Raw genomic sequence first — 19,480 nt, 5'->3', positions numbered from 1 at the left:
GCCCCGCCCGTCCGTCCTCGCGACGCTCTTCTGGGCCGAGGCTATAAAAAGGGGAGGGCGAGAGGCGGGAAGGAGCGGTCCGGAGAAAGGGCAGCGGGATTTCGAGGGGAGCGCGCCTGGGAGTGTGTATGTGGAGAGCCGGTGAGTGGGGCGACACCGCCGCCGGGGGGAAGCGTTAGCTGATGCTCCCGTGAAGAGGGGTGGGGGTCAAGAACTCCCTCGTGGCTCCCTTATAATCTCCTTTGCCCCCCCTTTTAACCTCCCTCTTTACCCCACTTTTGCTTCCCTTTTAAACCCCGCTTTAACACTCCTTCCTCCCCTTCCAACCCCCTTCCCCCTTTCTAACCTCCTTTCTGCTCCCTTTTAACCTTCTTTGCCCCCTTTTAATCTCCCTTTGCTCCACTGTTGCCTCCCTTTAAACCCCACTTTAACACTTCTTCCTCTCTTTTCACCCCTTTCCCATTTTCACCCCCTTTCCTCCTGCCCTTTTAACATCACTTTGCCCCATTTCATCTCCCCTCTGCTTCCTAAACCTAAATGGTTATGAGTTGACGGGATTTTTTTGGGGGGGGGTCCTTCCCTCCACACAGCAAGTCTCCGTAGCTGTGAGATGGGTTGTTAAAGGTTTGGGAGCTTTTTTAAGCATCAGGAATGAGGCCAGTGTAGTGTAGTGTTTTCTATTTCTCTCCCCAAATATGTCTTAACTTCGCCCATCATCTCAAGTTCTTTTCAGGATGGCTAACAGGATCAAAGGTTTTCTTTTCTCCCCCCCTCCCTTTCCTCACAACAGCCCCGTGAGGTAGCTGGGGGGCAGAGAGAGAGGGAGAGAGGTTGAAGGTCATGGCTGAGTTGAGCTTTAAGCTTGAGTTTTTATTTATATATGCTTTGCAATTGTAAACCACCTGTTCCCGTTTTATCCTCACAACAACCTTGTGAGGTAGGTTTGGCTTAGAAGTGGTGACTGGTGGCCCAAGGCCACCCAGTAAGCTACCATACATGCCTAAGTGGGGGGGGGGGGTTGAACCCTGGTCTCCTAGGGGGTCTTCTAGCTGTACAAACCTCTATGGAATTTCCTCCTCTTCTTTAATTTTAATGGGGTTGGGTAAGTAAAATACCAGGCTGCTGTTAACGGGGGTGGGGCGGGGGTGGAAAGTGCTTCAATATACTTGAAGGCATCTTCATCTATTGTGACATTGTGTAGGGTTGCCATATTTCAATAAGTGAAAATCTGGACACAAACATTTTTGTTTTTAGTTTTGCCCGTAGTTGTTGAAAAATGACATTTTTGAGCTATTTAAGAAAATTTACCAAAATCTTGACTTCTGACATGGGTTGTCCAGATTTCCCCAGGCATTTCAACGATTTCTGCCTAGACACTGTTTACGGCTGCCGTATTCTGGCTATGTCCGGGAAATTCCGGGCGTGTGGAAACCCTAATGTTGTGCAAACCAGATCCAGATTAAGCTGCAGTGGGCGAGGTGGTGATATGAAGTAGGTGGGGGATGAGTTTGCTTATGCTGAGAGAGGAAAACTGTCATTAAAAAACACACCAGCTAGAAATAAGAAACCAGGAGAAAAGCTGGAGTTAGATCCTTTTGGAAGTAAGTGAGCTGTGTTCCAGCTACACTGCACGCTAATAAGATAGATGTGAGTTTAAGTGCTTATAATGGGTGGGGTTCCAGACTATTTGCCTTGAATCTCCTCCCTGTAATTATATCTGAATACAGGTTGCCATAGATCAGCTGTGAGTACAAGGCATTTAGCATATGAATGCATCACCTTAAAGAATTAAGATTTTAAACTGACCATTTAAATTACAAAGGAGAGACTTGTCCAGAACTAGAGTTAAATTAAACTGGCTAACTTCACCCTTTACGGTCCCAGGACACACTTTTAAGCCAGACAGGCATTTGGAGACCCATTTCTTAATCTATTGCCATCTATTTACATGGTGGTAGCGCTTCTATTGTGACCAACCTTGGATCAGGCGGCAAATCCAGTTTACACACTTGTTGAAGACCAGTGGACTAAACCATGGTTCCCAGTCCTTGCATGTGGTACAGCTTGGAGAGGAAGAATGCAAAGTTCTAGCCTGGTTGTAGCTTATGCCCAAGTCCTAGTTCAGGTGTGGGGAATCTTTTGCCCTTTTGCTGAACTACAACTCCCAGGGACTACAGTATAGGCGTTTTAGTTCAGCAACATCTGGAAGGCCAAAGGTTTCCCACACTTGCTCTTGTTCAAACAAACCACAATTAAACCTTGGTTTGATATCTTTAACTTAGAGTTAGACTTGTCCGCATGACACAGTAAGCCAAACTATGCCCTACCATGAACATATTTTTTTAAAAAAATAATAATCCTGCACTGTGGTTAGTTAACACCTTTACTCTCTAACCATCAGCTGTAGCCAAGGTGCATCCATGCAATCCTGGTAAGCCATAGTTTGCTTTGCCATGTTGTTACAAACCAGGCCAATACAGCTTAGTAAAAAGTGAAAGCAGAAGCTCCCCCCCCACATCCCACCTCATACAAAGGGAATATTGCACTGCTTGTTGATAATCTAAAATTGTGGTGTCTATTGTGCCATTATGTTTTCCCACTGACTTCTGGAATACAGTGGTGCCTCGCTAGACGAATTTAATTCGTTCCATGGGTCTTTTCTTATAACGAAAAATTCGTCTCGCGAATCCCATAGGAATGCATTGGAATTTTTTTGCCCATAGGAACGCATTAATTGAATTTCAATGCATTCCTGTGGGAAATCGCGATTCGCTAGACGAATTTTTCATAAAACGAATTCGTCTAGCGAGGCAACCTCGGCTCGAAAAATCCTTTCGTTAAGCGGAAATTTCGTTAAGCAGGGCATTCGTTAAGCGAGGCACCACTGTACTTCCAATTCTCAGACAAGATAGCAGCTCTGAGACGGTTTCCTTTTTTTTATTTATTTAATTGTGCCTTCATTGATTTTTGTATATTACAATAATAAACATTTTTATAATACAATCATCCTCTGTTTTCTAGGTTACCCTGAAGGCTATTGAGCCTTTACCTGAACCTGACCATGCTTTAATCTGAATTATTCTCAAAATATCATGCCCAAACCCTTTTCGCTTCTTATTCCCATCATTCTTTCTGTCTCATCACTGCTTAGCTTTATGAAGCAGAAGCAAACTGGGATGTTGTATAGTTATTATTTTTAGTATTTCATTATTTATTAAATTTGTAAAGCACCTTATACCCACAGGTCCCAGGGCTGTTCACAGGATAAAATCATGATATAAAAACACAGAATACATAATCAAAATAGATAGAACAATTGTTACTTTGATTTCTATGAAATGAAAGTAATTTAGCACAATTTAGTTTTGAACCAAAGTACAAACTTTAATAGAATAGGCTGTGTTATCCTTATAGCTATATTATTTTGTTTCTCTGTGCGTACGCCATATTTTTCCATACCAAAAAAGACTGCATTGTTTCCTAATTTTTTGAAGTTTAAAATAAGGGGTCATTTTATACATGGATAGTGCCTAGTGCATTTTCTTAATTTTGAGTCCCCCAAAATAGGTGACACTTATACACAGGGACGTCTTATATACGGAAAAATACGGTATGTTTAGAGCTTGTCCCTAAACAACCCTAGAGCCCTGGTAGAAGGAAGGAGGGGCAAGATGAAAATGGAGGAAGGAGAGTTTGGGAGAATGTAACATATGTAAGAGTGTAATAAAGAACAACTTGTTTGTGTCCAAGTCTTGCCTGCTGTGGTCTCATTACCAGGAATAAGATGCAAAACAGGCAAGCATAGACATGTATAATAATTTGCATACGTATCAAAAACGACATTAGTGTACGCATTGAAATTGTAATTGCCCATGTTAGGAAGTGATAAATTTCAGTATGAGTGTTGACAACTGTAGGGAACAGAATTGTCAACTGGGAATTGGTAGTTATGAAGTGCATTTCTGCATTATCAATTTTATTTATTTATTATTATAGCCTGCAATATCCCATGGGCTCAGAGTAGCTCATAGCCATTTCATCAGCATCCTTCTTTGTCCCCAAAGGGCTTGCAGTAAGCATTGGGTTTTGAAGGCTGAGGAAACAAAGGCTATCACATCACACTAAGAATAATACATTACTTCCATTTGCTATCACTGTTGCTCCCCTTGCCCTAAAATAAAAAAAGCTTGCACTTATTTCCATTCACTGCCACCTCTCCATTCTCATGCCACAAAGACACAGCTGAAAAGGGGGGGAGACCCTTGAACTGCCCCCGCTCCTGCAGTTATTTTTAAGGGATGTGTTTAGTCTTTAGCGATCCTGTTATGAAAAGGGAAGGGCCCCGCTCTCAGGTGTGGAAGTAAAGGTAACTTGTGACTTACACACATTTAACTTGTGCACGTTAAGGGCATCCAGGGAAAAAAGACTTTGGGAAGCCGCCAGAACGTAAACCCAACGTACGTTGAGAGTCGCCTGCAGACACAGCAGGTGGAAAGAATGCTACAATTTATTTCAATTGCTTTTATTTTGCACAGGGTAGGCAGTATTTTTTGCAACAAAGGAGAAGCTTGATTATAAAGCCAACTTTTGCAAAATAGCCCAAGCTTTATTTATTCACTGCTTCTGACATTACTGAAAAAAATAACAAGGTAACACCAGGTTACCTTAGTGTACAGATACACAGACATGTACATTTGCCCTTTCTCGGGTGATTTTAGTCATTACAAATGTGAATTAGCAGGCTTCTTAGAAACGTGTGTGTGCATATTGTGTATTTCTGCACATACACACAGAGTTCATAAACTAAACCTAATAAGGTCGCCTATTGTTTCTTTGATACTACTCCTAATAATAATAATTTATTATTTATATGTTTCTGAAAATTTAACATTTGCAGGGAGACATTTTAAGCAGGCCTGAAAAGATAAGCCTCCCAACATAGCCTAATTCAGCATTCCCCTGCTGTGGTGCTTGTTGATGACTGTAGATCTTTATGGGTAGAAATTTGAGAATAGATCCTTGTTTGGTGGAAACCATAATTACATAGAGAAATGTGGCTCTGATCCAACCAAAGTGAAGTACTTTCCTCTCTTTGATTCCAATAGCAGCAATCTAAGGGAGGCATTCAAAGGCACGCTCTTCTGATTGTTCCATTGGTGCAAGCGTTTTGGCTTGCCTGATGAAATTATTCCCTCTCCTTACACCACAGGATATTCCAGGGGTTCTGTTGAAACACCCCAAGCCAATTTGGGGGGCAAAGGAGGGGGGAACTCCATTGTGCAAGTGGAAGTTGTTGCACAGGTTTTCCGCTGATTGGATGCATTCGTTTAATCCTACCCTAAGCATTTGGCAGGATATTTATCATGTGTGTACTGTATATTAAAAACTGTAAAAAAATAGATGCCACAGTTTAAACCTTTTGGGTGATATTCGGTATTTGAAGTAGATTCATTGAAAACAATGGACTCGAAGTAATTTGTTTTCCCTGGGTCTATTTTGAATATAACAGGTGTACATCACACCTTGCTCGGAATATGCCTTAACAATTAAAGAAAGTTCAATCTTTTAGTAGCTAGGGATAAGTATAAATTGTTCTGAAGGAAGACTGCTCATATCCATGGTGAAAAGAAATATATTAGCTGCAGCTGTGAACTGTTACATGCCTGAGAAGTTGGTGCAAAAGTAAAATTATAGCTTCAAAATTACTTTCCTTAAAAAAGGTACATAATTCACTAGTGAGATGCTTTGTTGCCAAAGGCTAATCATGTTGTTTCCCTCCACAGGAATATCACAATGGCTACTACACAGGCTGTCTTTATATTTGCACTCTGCATTTTAATGATAACGGAATTAATCCTGGCTGCTGAGAGTTATTACGACATCCTAGGTGTTCCCAAGACTGCATCCGATCGCCAAATCAAGAAGGCATTTCACAAACTAGCAATGAAATACCACCCAGACAAAAATAAGAGTCCTGGAGCGGAAGCAAAATTCAGGGAAATTGCAGAAGGCAAGTAGAATCCTATTCCATTTTCCTAAACACTCATTGACCTGATATTTCTTCACCTCCACTTTGCATGGAGATGAGTAAAGCTGGATATATTTGGTTGAATCCAACTAAATCATTGCACACAGGGAACAATAGAACTTCTATCCCTCCCCTCCACTGCCTCCAAATCTGCTCCGGAAGGCCGAGGGAATCCTCATAGCAGCTTCCTGGGGAGAAGAGGAGGGGAAATGCTGTTATGCTCACAGAAGTCACTCTGCACGTGCCCTGATTTAGTAGGATGCAAACCATTAATCCTGCTTTGTATAAAAAGAAAACTTGCATTTTTCAGAAAGTAATGAAGCTTGTCTGCTTGTGTAAGAGTCATGTGTACTCCTTGGAGCACAAAAGGAACTAGTACTTACCGTAGTACTTAGTACTGGAAGAATCTTAATTCTAAATTCCAGGGATTAAAGAGCATCTGGCCATAATAACCCTTTTAGCTATCTTTGGAAACTGTTGCACACAGGCACAACTTTATTTATTGTAAATATTTATACCATGACTTCTAGGAGAGTGTAGTTTCCAGCAACTACACAGTCCTAAATTGTAACTAAAAATAGTTACAATTGAAACACAAATTGAACTAATAGCCGGTTTTTTGTTTTACTTAATTTTTATCTTTGGCTGGTGTGAGACAGATCAATCCAGGGTGACTTTAGCATAAAAGATCGAGAGAGGCTTTAAAAACATATTTATTTTTTTTAAAAAAAGTTTTATGTGATCCTTGATAAAACAGAACTTGGAAGTGGATTAAAAAAACAAAAAGTTGTTGCTCTTCTACGGGTCCTGTATCTTTACAGGCAATTCTGTGCATGCCCCCTCAGAAGTAAGTCCCACTGAGTTCAGGGATGCTTACTCTCACAAGTACAGGTGAAACTCAGAAAATTAGAATATCGTCAAAAAGTGCATTTATTTCAGTAACGCAACTTAAAAAGTGAAACAAATATATGAGATGCATGACATGCAAAGCAAGATATGTCAAGCCTTTCTTTGTTGTAATTGTAATTATTTGTCATTAGGCGGTTCAATTATAAATGGAATGTAATTAATGAAATGTAATAGCGATGTTTATTTTTGTATTATTGTAACCATTTGTTTTATTACTGTGGAATTTCCAAATGAAAGCATTTGTAAAAACTAAAAGAAAAATAAATAATAAGTTGCATTACTGAAATAAATGCAGTTTTCGACGGTATTCTAATTTTCCGAGTTTCACCTGTATGTGTAAAACTGTTCACCCAAGTCATGTCCTTGGCTGGGGTGTTGGCATTTTGTCAGAATTCTAAATTCAAAAGAATGAGGAGCTGATCTGGAAAGTTTCGGTGGTAGAATACATACTTTGTTTGCAAGAAGTCTTGGGTTCCATCTCTGCATACGTCTGTGAGCTAGGGGTGCCACTGCTTGTTAGTGTACTGAGCTGTATAGATCAGTTGTCTGACTTTGTGGAGTGTGTTCTGTCTGTGACCTAGTATCATCAACAGTGATGTAGCAGTTCTCCAGCATTTTGAAAGCTCAAAAACTTTCTCAGTTCTTTTATGTGAGAACCTTGAACTGAAATGGCCAGGAGCTGAATGAATATATGTCAAGCATGCAGAGTACATTCACTTCTACTGAGCTAAAACTGTTCTCTCTCTCTCAGCATGTTCTAACATCAGATTTTAAAACTTTCTCTTGCATTGCTCTTTAACAGCATATGAAACCTTGTCAGATGAAAACAAACGACGGGAATACGACCAATTTGGCCATGCTGAAGGACGAAGAAGCAATGGAAACACTTTCCAGCAGCCTTTTAACTTCAATTTTGACGACTTGTTTAAAGACTTCGACTTCTTTGGCCAAAACCACAACACACAGTCGAAGAAACATTTTGAAAGTCATTTTCGGAGCCATCAGCAGGCTCACAGCAGGCAAAGACGTTCTTTCCCAGAATTTTCCTTCGGAGGGGGACTGTTTGATGACATGTTTGAAGATATGGAAAAAATGTTTTCATTTAATGGGTTTGAGAACACACACCGACACACAATGCAGACTGAAAATAAATTCCATGGATCTAGTAAGCACTGCAGAACTGTCACACAACGTCGAGGAAATATGGTTACTACATTCACGGACTGTTCTGGACAATAATACTTGGGCGTTTCTCTGCCCCGCCCTTAACTGTTTTCTTTCTTTCTATCCTTTGCTGCTGAATACAGAGGTTCTTCTGTGAACTGTGTGAGATTTATTGTTTAATCAGAGTACTTTAACTGCTGAAATAAGCTGTAGCTAAACTGATAACTATTACCAGAACTGCAACAAAGCAAGATGAGATGATGTTGACCTTATTTAATTGGTTACATAGAATGTGCATGTGGGGGGGAAATCTCCATATGACAGTGTTAGGGTCTATTTTTAATAACATAGAAGCAGGTTAACAGATTACCTCACGAGTGCCGAGTTAGTGGTACAATAAACATATTGTCAGATTTCTATTTCTATAAAGTGTTATCCTGTTGAGTGATTGTGTGAGCTTATGTTTTTAATTAGTTTGCCTACAGCAAACCTGAGTTATTAGTAGCCACTTTAAAATACCATGAAACATTAAATTTGACCTTTTTTTAGGTGACATGTATGGCAGGTGTTTAGCAAAATTGACCTTGCAGCTCTTATTGTTAGGCCCTGAGCGCAGAAAGTTGGGAAGCATTCGCAGCAACAATCATGGCCAGCACCTGAGGTTGGCTTTGTCACTGTTATCCAGTTGTGAGTTCATTGAATTGCCTCGGTACTAGTGTAACAAACTGCTGTTTTACCTGTATCACATAAAACAGAACACTTGACTTGTCTTCTTTTTTTAACCTAGTGAGTATGTTAATATGAAAGGGGGGGATCTTTCTCTTGTTGTAATGACTTAAAGACTGAGGTATAGCTACCCGTCCCTTAGAGGCCTTTAATCTCTCTCTGTGTGTGTGTGTATGTATGTACAGTGGTGCCTCGCTAGACGAATTTAATTCGTTCCATGGGTCTTATAACGAAAAATTCGTCTAGCGAATCCCATAGGAATGCATTGAATTTTTTTTGAATTTTTTTTTGCCCATAGGAACGCATTAATTGAATTTCAGTGCATTCCTATGGGAAACCGCGATTCGCTATACAATTTTTTCGTAAAACGAATTCGTCTAGCGAGGCAACCTCCGCTAGAAAAAAACCTTTCGTTAAGCGGAAATTTCGTTAAGCAGGGCATTCGTTAAGCGGGGCACCACTGTATATTATTTCCCCCTTTTGCCTTCAGCCAACGGAGTCGAGTTAGTTTCATATTTACATATTGCTTTACACACCCAAGGGCACTCCAAAGCAATTTACCATAATAAAATACAGTCGCCATAAGAAATACAGTGGTACCCCGCAAGACGAACGCCTTGCGCAACGAAAAAATCGCAAGACGAAAGCGTTTGCGATTTCTTCGAAGACTCGCAAAATGAAGTCTATGGCTGTGCTTCGCAAGATGAAGTAGCCTCAGGAAGGGAAGCCGCCGGTGCCTACCTTTAGGGCTCCGCCATTGCGGCTGGGGGGGACGTCCACAGCTCCCGCTTCTGCCTCCTGCGGCGGCGTGGCGCTCATCGCCTTGGCCTTGCCCTCGGCGGTCATGGCAGCCTCCGTGGCTCCTCCCTGGCGGGCTGGCGGGATTCGGTAGGAGCAGCATCAGGGCTCGCCAGGCAGCCCTTGGCAGCAGCATCGGCGCCTGAAGGAGTGGAGACTGCAGCGGGAGGAGACCCCTGGCCCCCCTCCTGTTTCCCCCTCCCCTCCCGTATTAAATGTCAATGCATTCCTATGGGAAACCGCGCTTCGCAAGATGGAATTTTCGCAATACGAAACGACTCTAGAACGAATTAATTTCGTCTTGCGAGGTACCACTATATACCAAAATAGCACAAATGTAAAATGTTAAGCGTTCATTGAAAGGAAATCACATAAACATCGCTGGGAGAATAAAACCATCTTTGCCTTGGTGTCAGAAACTTGACAAGTTGCACCAGACCAGTTTGAGAGCATTCCATAAATGGGCCCACCAATAGAAATGGGCCAGTCTCTCCTTGCCACCCTCAGAATATTTCTTGGAAGGGCCTGAGGAAAGAGGGTTCATGATGCATTATAGGTTGAAAGTAGCACTTTGAATTGGGCTCAGAAATTCATTGGCAGAACTAGAATTTTATATTCAGATCTCCACCTCCTGTTCAGTAGTCTGGCTACTGTGTTTGGTAATGGCAGCAGGAAGTTTTGGTATACTCAACATTGGCACTCCTCCTTCATACCACACCCACATCGTGAGCTGGCTAAATAATTGTGTTTTTACATTGAATTGGATAGGTACCATTGCATATACAGGTCAATGGGGAGAACTTATGTATCTCCTCGCTTCAGTGCAAAATGCAGTATTTTTCAACAGCCAATGGCATGCATTCAATTTCTGAAGTATGTGCAGAGACACCAATAGATGTACAGAAGTGTGATAGAAGTGCAAGCAACCTTTAAATATTGACCCATGAGCTGTGTAGGTACTGGAGTTGTGGATGTCTTTAGTGAGGACCACCCTGTGTAAAAAGTGAAAAGCTGCTTCATTTTTAAAAGTTTCAGCTCATGCAGTAAGAGCAATGGTCTTCAGCTGGTGGGTCATGACCTCATCCAAGGTGGGTCACAACAGGAGCACCACCAACACCATGCAAATATATGGCAAAAGATTCAGACAGGGACCCCATGTTTGGGTTAATAGTGGGTCTTGGATCTGACAAGGTTCAAGATACCTGCATTGGAGAACTTAGCTAGGAAAATAGGTTCACTTTGCAACAATAGCAATGGGTATAAATCAATATTACAGAAGTTCTGTAAAGGTGCACACCCTTATGTTTGGTATCAACTTGATTATTGCACTTGGAGTTGAAGACAAAGCATTTACTTCATGCAGTATTTATAGTTAACACATTTTGTCAGCAATTCCTTTTAATATTGTTTTCATTTGTTTGTTCTTCACTCATATTTTTAAACTCAAAACGTGGATTTGAGTCGATGTGCAACAAGGACCTGCAGCAGCAACCAGAAGTGAATGAGGTGAGGCAAAGCTGTCGTCTTGACACCAGGGTCACTCCTATTTCCCTGGACAAGGCAGTGCTGAGTTTAGGATTGTGTGAATGCCCCAGTAGAGGCTATCCAGCAGACCTGCTTGTGTGCCTGCACAGGTAGGCAGCAGTGACCCCAGTGGCAAGAAGGTAGCCGCCTCACCACACTGGCCGCGACTTGCAATAGCAGAATGGGACACAGTGCCTTACAACTACTTAACAGGTGAACGTTTTTTTTTAACTTAAAACATAGTTATACCGTGAGCCTCTTGCCAGAGTGGATATTCCTTATGCAGCCGACCACTTGTTAAAGGACTAGTTCCTGCAAGACTACCTCCCTAGTGGTTTTGGGTGGACATTTATGAAATGTGTATTCAGCAGAGGAAGAGAGCTTAAGTAGCTTAAATAGCTGACTGCATCCTTAAACTGGGTGTACAAAGGGGTGTGTGTGTAGGCACAACACACACATGGTCTTCCACAGGTGTGCAATTCTGGGTGTCCTAGAACAAGTTGTAGCCACCTTGTCTTAAATACATGTCACTGAAAGTATCTGATTAACAAAGAAGATTGAGCGTGTACAGCAAGCCTCTGCAAATCCCTTACTTGGAACATGCCACTCACTAATCTGTTCCTACTGCAAATATCCCATAGGTATTCATTCACACAGGTTTACAGGCAAAGACATAAAAGGCCAAGAGTAGGGTACTTAAAATTACAATCTTGAGAGCTGAGAAAATGTTTGGATTTCCCAGCCCAATCCTTCAGAGATTCTTATCAGAATCGAGGAAAAATAATTGCATTAAACATAGAGGCTGGACAGCTCCCCTTTTCGTTCTTCTGTGATAGTATAAATCTTTCAGTACAGTGGTACCTCGGTTTATGAACACAATTGGTTCCGGAAGTCTGTTCATAAACTGAAGCGTTCATAAACTGAAGCGAACTTTCCCATTGAAAGTAATGGAAAGTGGATTAATCCGTTCCAGACGGGTCCGCGGAGTAACCGTTCATAAACTGAAGCGAACTTTCCCATTGAAAGTAATGGAAAGTGGATTAATCCGTTCCAGACGGGTCCGCGGAGTACTTAAAGTGAAGCGTTCATAAACTGAAACATGGGTGTAATTGGTTCCGGAAGTCTGTTCATAAACTGAAGCGTTCATACACTGAAGCGAACTTTCCCATTAAAAGTAATGGAAAGTGAATTAATCCGTTCCAGATAGGTCCGCAGCGTTCATAAACCGAAAATTCATAAACCGAGGTGTTCATAAACCGAGGTTCCACTGTATAGGAGTTTTCTTTTGTTTTCTCTTAGAATGCCATAGTATGTTTGCTCAAGAATAATGAATACCCACACTTCCCTTTTCTTTCTCTGTTTTCTGCAACAGCAAATGAGGTGGTTGAATAAAGTGGATAGCATCCATGAAGCTATGTGTATCTTTGCACTGGTTTTGTATGTTTTTAAAGGCCTCTTCTCTCCACTCCCTCTTTTGCTGTTTTTCTATTTGGAAAACAACATCCAAGCAACAACAGAATATGAATATTAATTTTCTAGCTTCTTGCCCCATAGACTTTCAATTATTGTTCTGTTACAATTGCTTAATTGGTAGTCCATGGGGAGGGGGAAAAAACACCCTAAGATTCCATAACTAATTATAGAATTGAGGGCATTTTCCGTGTGATATTAAATTAAAATGCTGAGCTTCTGAGGTCTAGGCAAAGACAAAGCGAGCTATTTAATTGCATGTAATAAATTTCATCTAAGAATGGAGTTTTGTGCTGCTGTGCTTGTGGCTTGGAAATAATTGTGATGTTCCACCTCAAAACACTTCACTATATATAGAGAGAATTGGTTTTTAGTAGCTAAGAGCTTCAAGTATTCCTAACAAAAGACAAAAAAAAATACTATACTAGAGAATTCCAGTTCTGCTTGATCCAAGAGGTTTTTTGCAGGTGCTCAACATATAGGGAAAGGCACATTTCTGATTGGCACAACTTTATACATGCCTTGCTGCATATGTAGCCCCTTGATGTTCATTTATGAAACATTTGTTTTTCTGTAAACCACCTATAGATTTAAATTATATTGATCGGCATTGATTGAGTGAATGAAGGCTTAAAGGGCTTTTTAATAGATTACAGAAATGAATAGCTTTTTAAGTAAATGCCTAATACTTAAAGGAGATGGGTTTGGAGTGGAATGAGATGATGAAAACTGAAGTTAGACCTTTCAATTGTATAGAAGAGAGAATTTTGAGAGAACAGTTTGTCATGCATGCATAATGAAAAATGCCCCTGCAGAAATTCCCTCTCTGAGCCAGCTATTAAGATTCAGGAGCTATGCCCTCCTGTATATAGTCCCCTGGAATGATGGGAGAACATGGCCTTTTAAATTGTCACTGAAGAAGTTTGGATTTCTGATAAATCCTCCGTTCATCTTAAACCTGCCTTTTGTTACCTGTGTCTCTTCTTTCAGAAAGGCATCATCAGCATGATGTCACAATAGCCAAACTCTCTCCTTCAGTCTCCTTCATGAGCTCACAATGGTCAGACTCTCTCCTTTAAACTGGCAGCATCCACATGAGAGCATAATGATGTTTTCAGGCAGGCAGATTCACCACCTCTCTTGCTGAAGCCAGATAGCAGCAGCAGTCTCTCTCTCTCACACACAACACAATTATACCAGTGGAAATCGGAGTGTGTGATACAGTATTTTCATCAATGAGGTGAGCCTATACAGGAGCAGGTGATCACAACATCGGGTGTGTGCTCACGCATATAGTATGTTGAGTGGCTTGCAAGTGTCTCTCTCGCAGCAATGGGCAGCAGCTCTCCAGCTTGGACGGCGAGTAGCCCAGGGTAGATGGTCGCAAGAGGAAGCAGAGATAGTGGAGGCTGGCAGAGGACTGCAAGCAGCACTTGAGATACAACAGAGCAAAAACTTACAGACTGAAACTGTTCACCGTTTGAGAGACTGATGCGCGGGAGAACAGCAGGAACTGGCATAACAGAATAAGTTGATAGGGGCAATCTAGGTTTAAAGACACCTTAACTTTCTGATAGACAAATCAAGAGCCAGCTCTCACCCCGTCCCTCACATTCAGCGGAAGCTGGTCCATGAGGGCACTGCCCACAAACCTGTGTGCCCTTAGGTGGCCCCCACTTGACTGCCTTCTTTCTTACAACCAGTCAAGGGGTGGGTCTGCCTGTCATTGGCTGTGACTGTTGGTCTCCTTGCCTACTGATCTACCTCCTCCTCCTTCAGCTATCACTCGTAGCCGAATAAGATTGTCTTCCATGAATGCAGTCGTAGTGGTTTGTCCATAAATGACTATGGAGGCCAATTCTGGATCCACACATCCTTCCACAGGGTGACCATAGGTTTCCGGGTGGGAGTTGATAATGGTGAGGATTTGCCAAACATGCCTTCCCCTTAGCTTATTTCTCCCATTCATCCTGAGATCATGCTTCTTCAAAGTCCACAATGCCTTTGGTAGAAGCTATTCTCCAATTGGAGCACTCGCCCCAGAGGGCAACAGCTACCACAGCTGACATATTCCCAGTGCCACAATTTCTAACCTCATAAGAGTCAACAAATGGGATTAGGTGCACTTGGTTTTCCTTAATAATTTTGTTTCTTTAAATGCCCATGGCAACTTGGTTGCAAAGCCACTGGTCAGAGAGAACTTCATAACCACAGATGGTGATGGATTCATTGTGACCAGTTAGTTCCCTCTGACTTATATGCATATATGTATATTGCTGTGAAGGTTAAGAATGGGGCATCCTGAAACTAGGGCTAAGAAAGGATACACCCCCCCCCAAAAAAAGTGATTCCATTTACAAGCAATGGATTTGGATGCAGGGTTTGGGGACTTTTAATTTGGTGGTAGCAGTGACAAATATTCTCCTCTCCCTGCTTCCTTTAACTGCTCCCATCAAAGGTCTGCAACCACTTGTGGTGATGCCCAAAAGTGTTTAGGCAAAAATAAAAAGGCAGCGGTGATAGTGCTGATGCTAGCACCATAGAGTCCTACCCCAAATCCGTCCATTCTGGCTTGTGACAGTTGGAAGGGACATGAGTGGCACTGTGGTCTAAACCAGTGTTTCCCAACCTTGTGCCTCCAGATGTTTTGGGACTACAACTCCCATCATCCCTAGCTAGCAAGACCAGTGGTCAGGAATGATGGGAATTGTAGTCCAAAAACAGCTGGAGGCACAAGGTTGGGAAACACTGGTCTAAACCACTGAGCCTCTTGGGATTGCTGATCAGAAGGTTGGTGGTTTGAATCCTCGTGGCGGGCTGAGCTCCCGTTGCTCTGTCCCAGCTCCTGCCAACCTAGCAGTTCGAAGGCATATCAGTGCAAGTAGATAAATAGGTACTGCTGTCTAGGGAAGATAAATGGCATTTCCGTGCTCTCTGGTTTTCATCCGAGTGCGTTGCACCACGAGCGGTTTAGTCATGCTGGCCACATGACCCAAAAGCTGTCTGTGGATAAACGCTGGCTCCCTTGGCCTGAAGCAAGATGAGTGCCGCAACCCCTTAGTCGCCTTTGAGTGGATGTAACCATCCAGGGGTCCTTTACCCATTTTTTACCTTTTATGACAGTTGCCTCCTGTGTGTCTTGATTGTTGCATGTGTCTGCACAATAAGTGCAGAACTTTGCATGAAGCGCAGGTCATTCCAGCTCCGTGTGGATGGGCAATGGTGTGGAAATATTAAATCTGCAAGTGTCCAGTCTGCTTTCAGTATTGAGCTTTGCACTGCGGAGATCCAAGGTTATAGGAAATGCTAATATCTTCTTGGTTGAGTTGCAAGTTGTCAGGATGCATGAAGTGTGGGAAACTTTAGGATAAGCAATTTCTTTAATAACAGCATTAGGCTGTCATTCAGAGCTGCAGTGGGAATGCGAAAGCCTTCAGCGTATTATTGGGATGTCAGCAGCACACTGTTTTGGTGGAAATGAGGGGAACAGGCCACCCATTCAATGCACGCACGCCTCTGTGTTTAATGTGAAGGGCATTTTTAGACCTTATGGGCAACTGATAAAGTGATTTGTGTAACGAACTCTGGCATTAGCAGAAGCACTGCTGTGCCTGTTTCTGTTTCATCACTGTCAATGCTGATGGAAGCATCAGTGCAACTCACATATGTGAAAGTAGCAGATTTGCTGAATGCCTTCAGAATTGCTCTAATTGCCTTCATTGCACCCCTTATGGACACAGATGAGGCGCTTGGTCTTAGGTGTGGAGGGCAGACTGAAATATGAAACCTTGTGCTTAGATTGCATATTCAGTGGTACCTCGACTTACGAATGTTTCTACTTACAAATGGAGCTCCGTCCGCCAACTTGGATGCTGTTTAGATAGGATTTTTTCTACTTATGAATTTTTAGATAGGGTTGCTTCGACTTATGAATTTTTTCTCCCAATGCATTCCTATGGGATTCAACTTACTTTTTTTTTTTTACTTACGAATGTGCATTCGGAACCCATTAAATTCGTAAGTAGAGGTACCACTGTTGTTTATTTTTGAAAAGTGTACAGACTATCTAACCACTGTGCATTAAATTGTTTCTATTTCCAGGAAGATGGTTGTAACAGTAGTACAAGAGTCCACATGATCATTAGGTTGTGTCATATGAATTTCAGGAATTCCCCTTTTCCTTATGGGGAATTGTCATTCATCTTTCCTTCCACAGAACAGTGGTTGAACCAACTGAACATGTGCTATGGAGTCACAGAAAGTGAGGCAATTGTGACATCTTCTTGCTGTCAGATAGTGAATTTGAACTATGAGTACTTGCTATCTATTTGGCTTGAGTTCTTAGTATGTGTATTACAACAGGCGACAGGGTAATTTGTAGTAGGTTGGCAAGGATATTTGACTTTAAACTGCTTAACAATAGCGGCAATCTGATACCCCCTGAAGTGTAGGTGGGCTCCCACGAGGCAAGACAAAGTGATAACAGCAATAACCTTTATAGAAGTAACAGAACTGGACAACAGCGGCAAAGCAACTGCTTACAGTCATACCTCATGTTACGTCTGCTGCGGGTTACTTCCGGGTTCGGCGCACACGCATGTGCAGAAACATCAAATTGTGTCACACGCGTGCACAGACATGCCGCTTCAGGATATGGCCTTTTCATGTTGTGAACGGGCCTCTGGAATGGATCCCATTCTCAACCAGAGGTACCACTGTATATACATTTCCGAAAGCCTGGGCCACTCCCACTCCCAACGTGATTTCTAAGCTGTGAATCACGACTCAGAGTTCAAGGGCTAGTGGCAGAGGCTCAAATCCTGAAATGTTCTGTGATTGGATGTCATGTATCAAATCAGAACACGGGCTCAGACTTAACACCCCCTCCACGTTAAATTATATTGTTGAAATAAAAATGGTTTGGGGGTATCCGGGTGTGGCCTTTTGCATAGAAGGACATTGTGTTCCAACAATTCTGGTACTCATAACAAACTCCTGGGCTCAGAATTCTTTTAATTCTAAGTGCATCCGCTGGGCTCCAGTACATACCTGGGCTTCTAATAATAACAAAGTAGACTTCATAAGTCTAATGTCTGCCCCTTCTCATTCTGTAGTAACTCAAATACCTATATATGCACTTGAACCTTCCAGTTCCATAAGGAGAAGATTCTTGGACAGAGAACATGAAGGGAAATTCTAGGCTTAGGTCTAGGTTCCACGAGGCATCAAAAAGCAATCCTAAGTATAGCTGCTGACTGATTGATCAATCAATGTGAAGGAATAAATGAAATCAAGGTACCGAGTCATGTATTTTTATAAGACAAAACTATGAAAGGATTTTCAAACTTTTATGGAGAATAAGCCTATGGTCTCCAGACTATACAGGAATTTCAAAACAATCTGATGGGACTTCACAGCACCGGAGATCACGCCAATGTATTCTAAAATACGTAGCTGTGCTGACTATAGATGCATCTTCCAAGGCTGATGAATTTCTGCACAGCTCACAACATCCATCTCTCCTCCATCCAGACCATCAAGAGGTATTGTTAAGAGTTCAATGACACAGTGCTGCCTGGCAAAAGCACTTGGGGGGGGGGCAAAGAACAGCTGGTGAGGGGTATGATCTACTTTGAGGGGGGTTCTCTCTCTCTCTCTCTCTCTCTCTCTCTCTCTCTCTCTCTCACACACACACACACACGGAGAGAGAGAGAGAGAGAGTTTTTTAAAAAGTTTTTATAAAAACAAAGAAAACCGCAGTATACAAAAGTTAATATCAAATACCAAGGCTTTTTCAAAAGTAAAAACTGAGAGAGAGAGAACAGAAGTCTTCGGATTCTCCATCTCCATCTATCATTTTGATACTTATGCAAAACCCTTGTTCCATAATAGCATCCAACTCTTCTACTCTCCATAAACCAACCTTTTCTCAGTCTTCAAATCAAGATATTACAAGCTCATTTTCCTTCTGTGCGCAACAAGTCTATAAGGGGTTTCCAATCATTCATAAATGTCAACAATGATTTTAATTAAACACGTCCACTTTGCCGTCTCAGACAAATCCATTAATCTCAATGAAAATTATTCCATAGTCAGTAATAATAATTCCTTCCTTCTTTGTGCATATAACAATCTGTAGTGAAATAATTTTCCATACTCTCTTTCTGGTTGTATATATATTAGTCCCAGCAGGAAGAGTTTTGGATTCAGTCGAACATTGACCTTCAAAATCTTCTTTACCAATGTTTGCATTTGTATACAATATTTTAAAGCTTTTTTTACAAGTCTACCAAACATGATAAAATACTGCGTCATGTTCTTGACACTTGACACTTCCGACAAACATTTGAAACATTTTTATACACTCTAAGTAACTTTTGATACCAATATCTTACATACCAATGGTACAGCATTTTGTAAAAATTCTCTTTTAAACACAGGATTTATTTTAACCCTTTTGTCCATATATGTTACCACTGTACCATCTGTACATTATAACCATTTTTTTTTGTCCATTCCTGGGGGGAGAGGGTCACATTTAGACCCTGAGCCTCAGGTCCCTTACGCCTGATTTAGCAACACTCTAGCCTTGCAATATCAGTTTGTTTGAATACAATTGACCCAATCAAGGCAAGGTCTAAAAATAAACATATTTTATTTCTATCAGATAGGGACGAAATAATTAAAATCTTCACACACATACAAAATAGATCTTTGACTGGTGGCCAAGAGACAGTACAATACAGTTGTACCTTGGAAGTCGAATGGAATCCGTTCCAGAAGTCTGTTTGACTTCGGGAACATTCGAAAACCAAAGCGCAGCTTCTGATTGGCTGCAGGAAGCCACAGAAGCCCCGCCGG

The 19,480-nt window shown here is 41.7% G+C and overlaps 1 protein-coding gene across 1 annotated transcript; it reads left to right on the top strand.

Moving 5' to 3' along the window:
- Positions 1-24: 24 nt before the first annotated feature.
- On the top strand, positions 25-8,545 carry DNAJB9 (DnaJ heat shock protein family (Hsp40) member B9). Its single transcript, XM_035110074.2, has 3 exons — positions 25-141; positions 5,784-6,010; positions 7,740-8,545. The coding sequence occupies exons 2-3, from the start codon at positions 5,794-5,796 to the stop codon at positions 8,174-8,176; spliced, it is 654 nt and encodes a 217-aa protein (XP_034965965.1). The 5' UTR covers positions 25-141; positions 5,784-5,793; the 3' UTR covers positions 8,177-8,545.
- Positions 8,546-19,480: the final 10,935 nt, after the last annotated feature.

The sequence above is a fragment of the Zootoca vivipara genome, chromosome 3 (genome assembly GCF_963506605.1).
Source record: "Zootoca vivipara chromosome 3, rZooViv1.1, whole genome shotgun sequence".
In the NCBI taxonomy this organism is placed as follows: domain Eukaryota; kingdom Metazoa; phylum Chordata; class Lepidosauria; order Squamata; family Lacertidae; genus Zootoca; species Zootoca vivipara.
The sequence above is the reverse complement of the archived record's forward strand: the minus strand, read 5'-3'. Positions and strand labels throughout refer to the sequence as shown.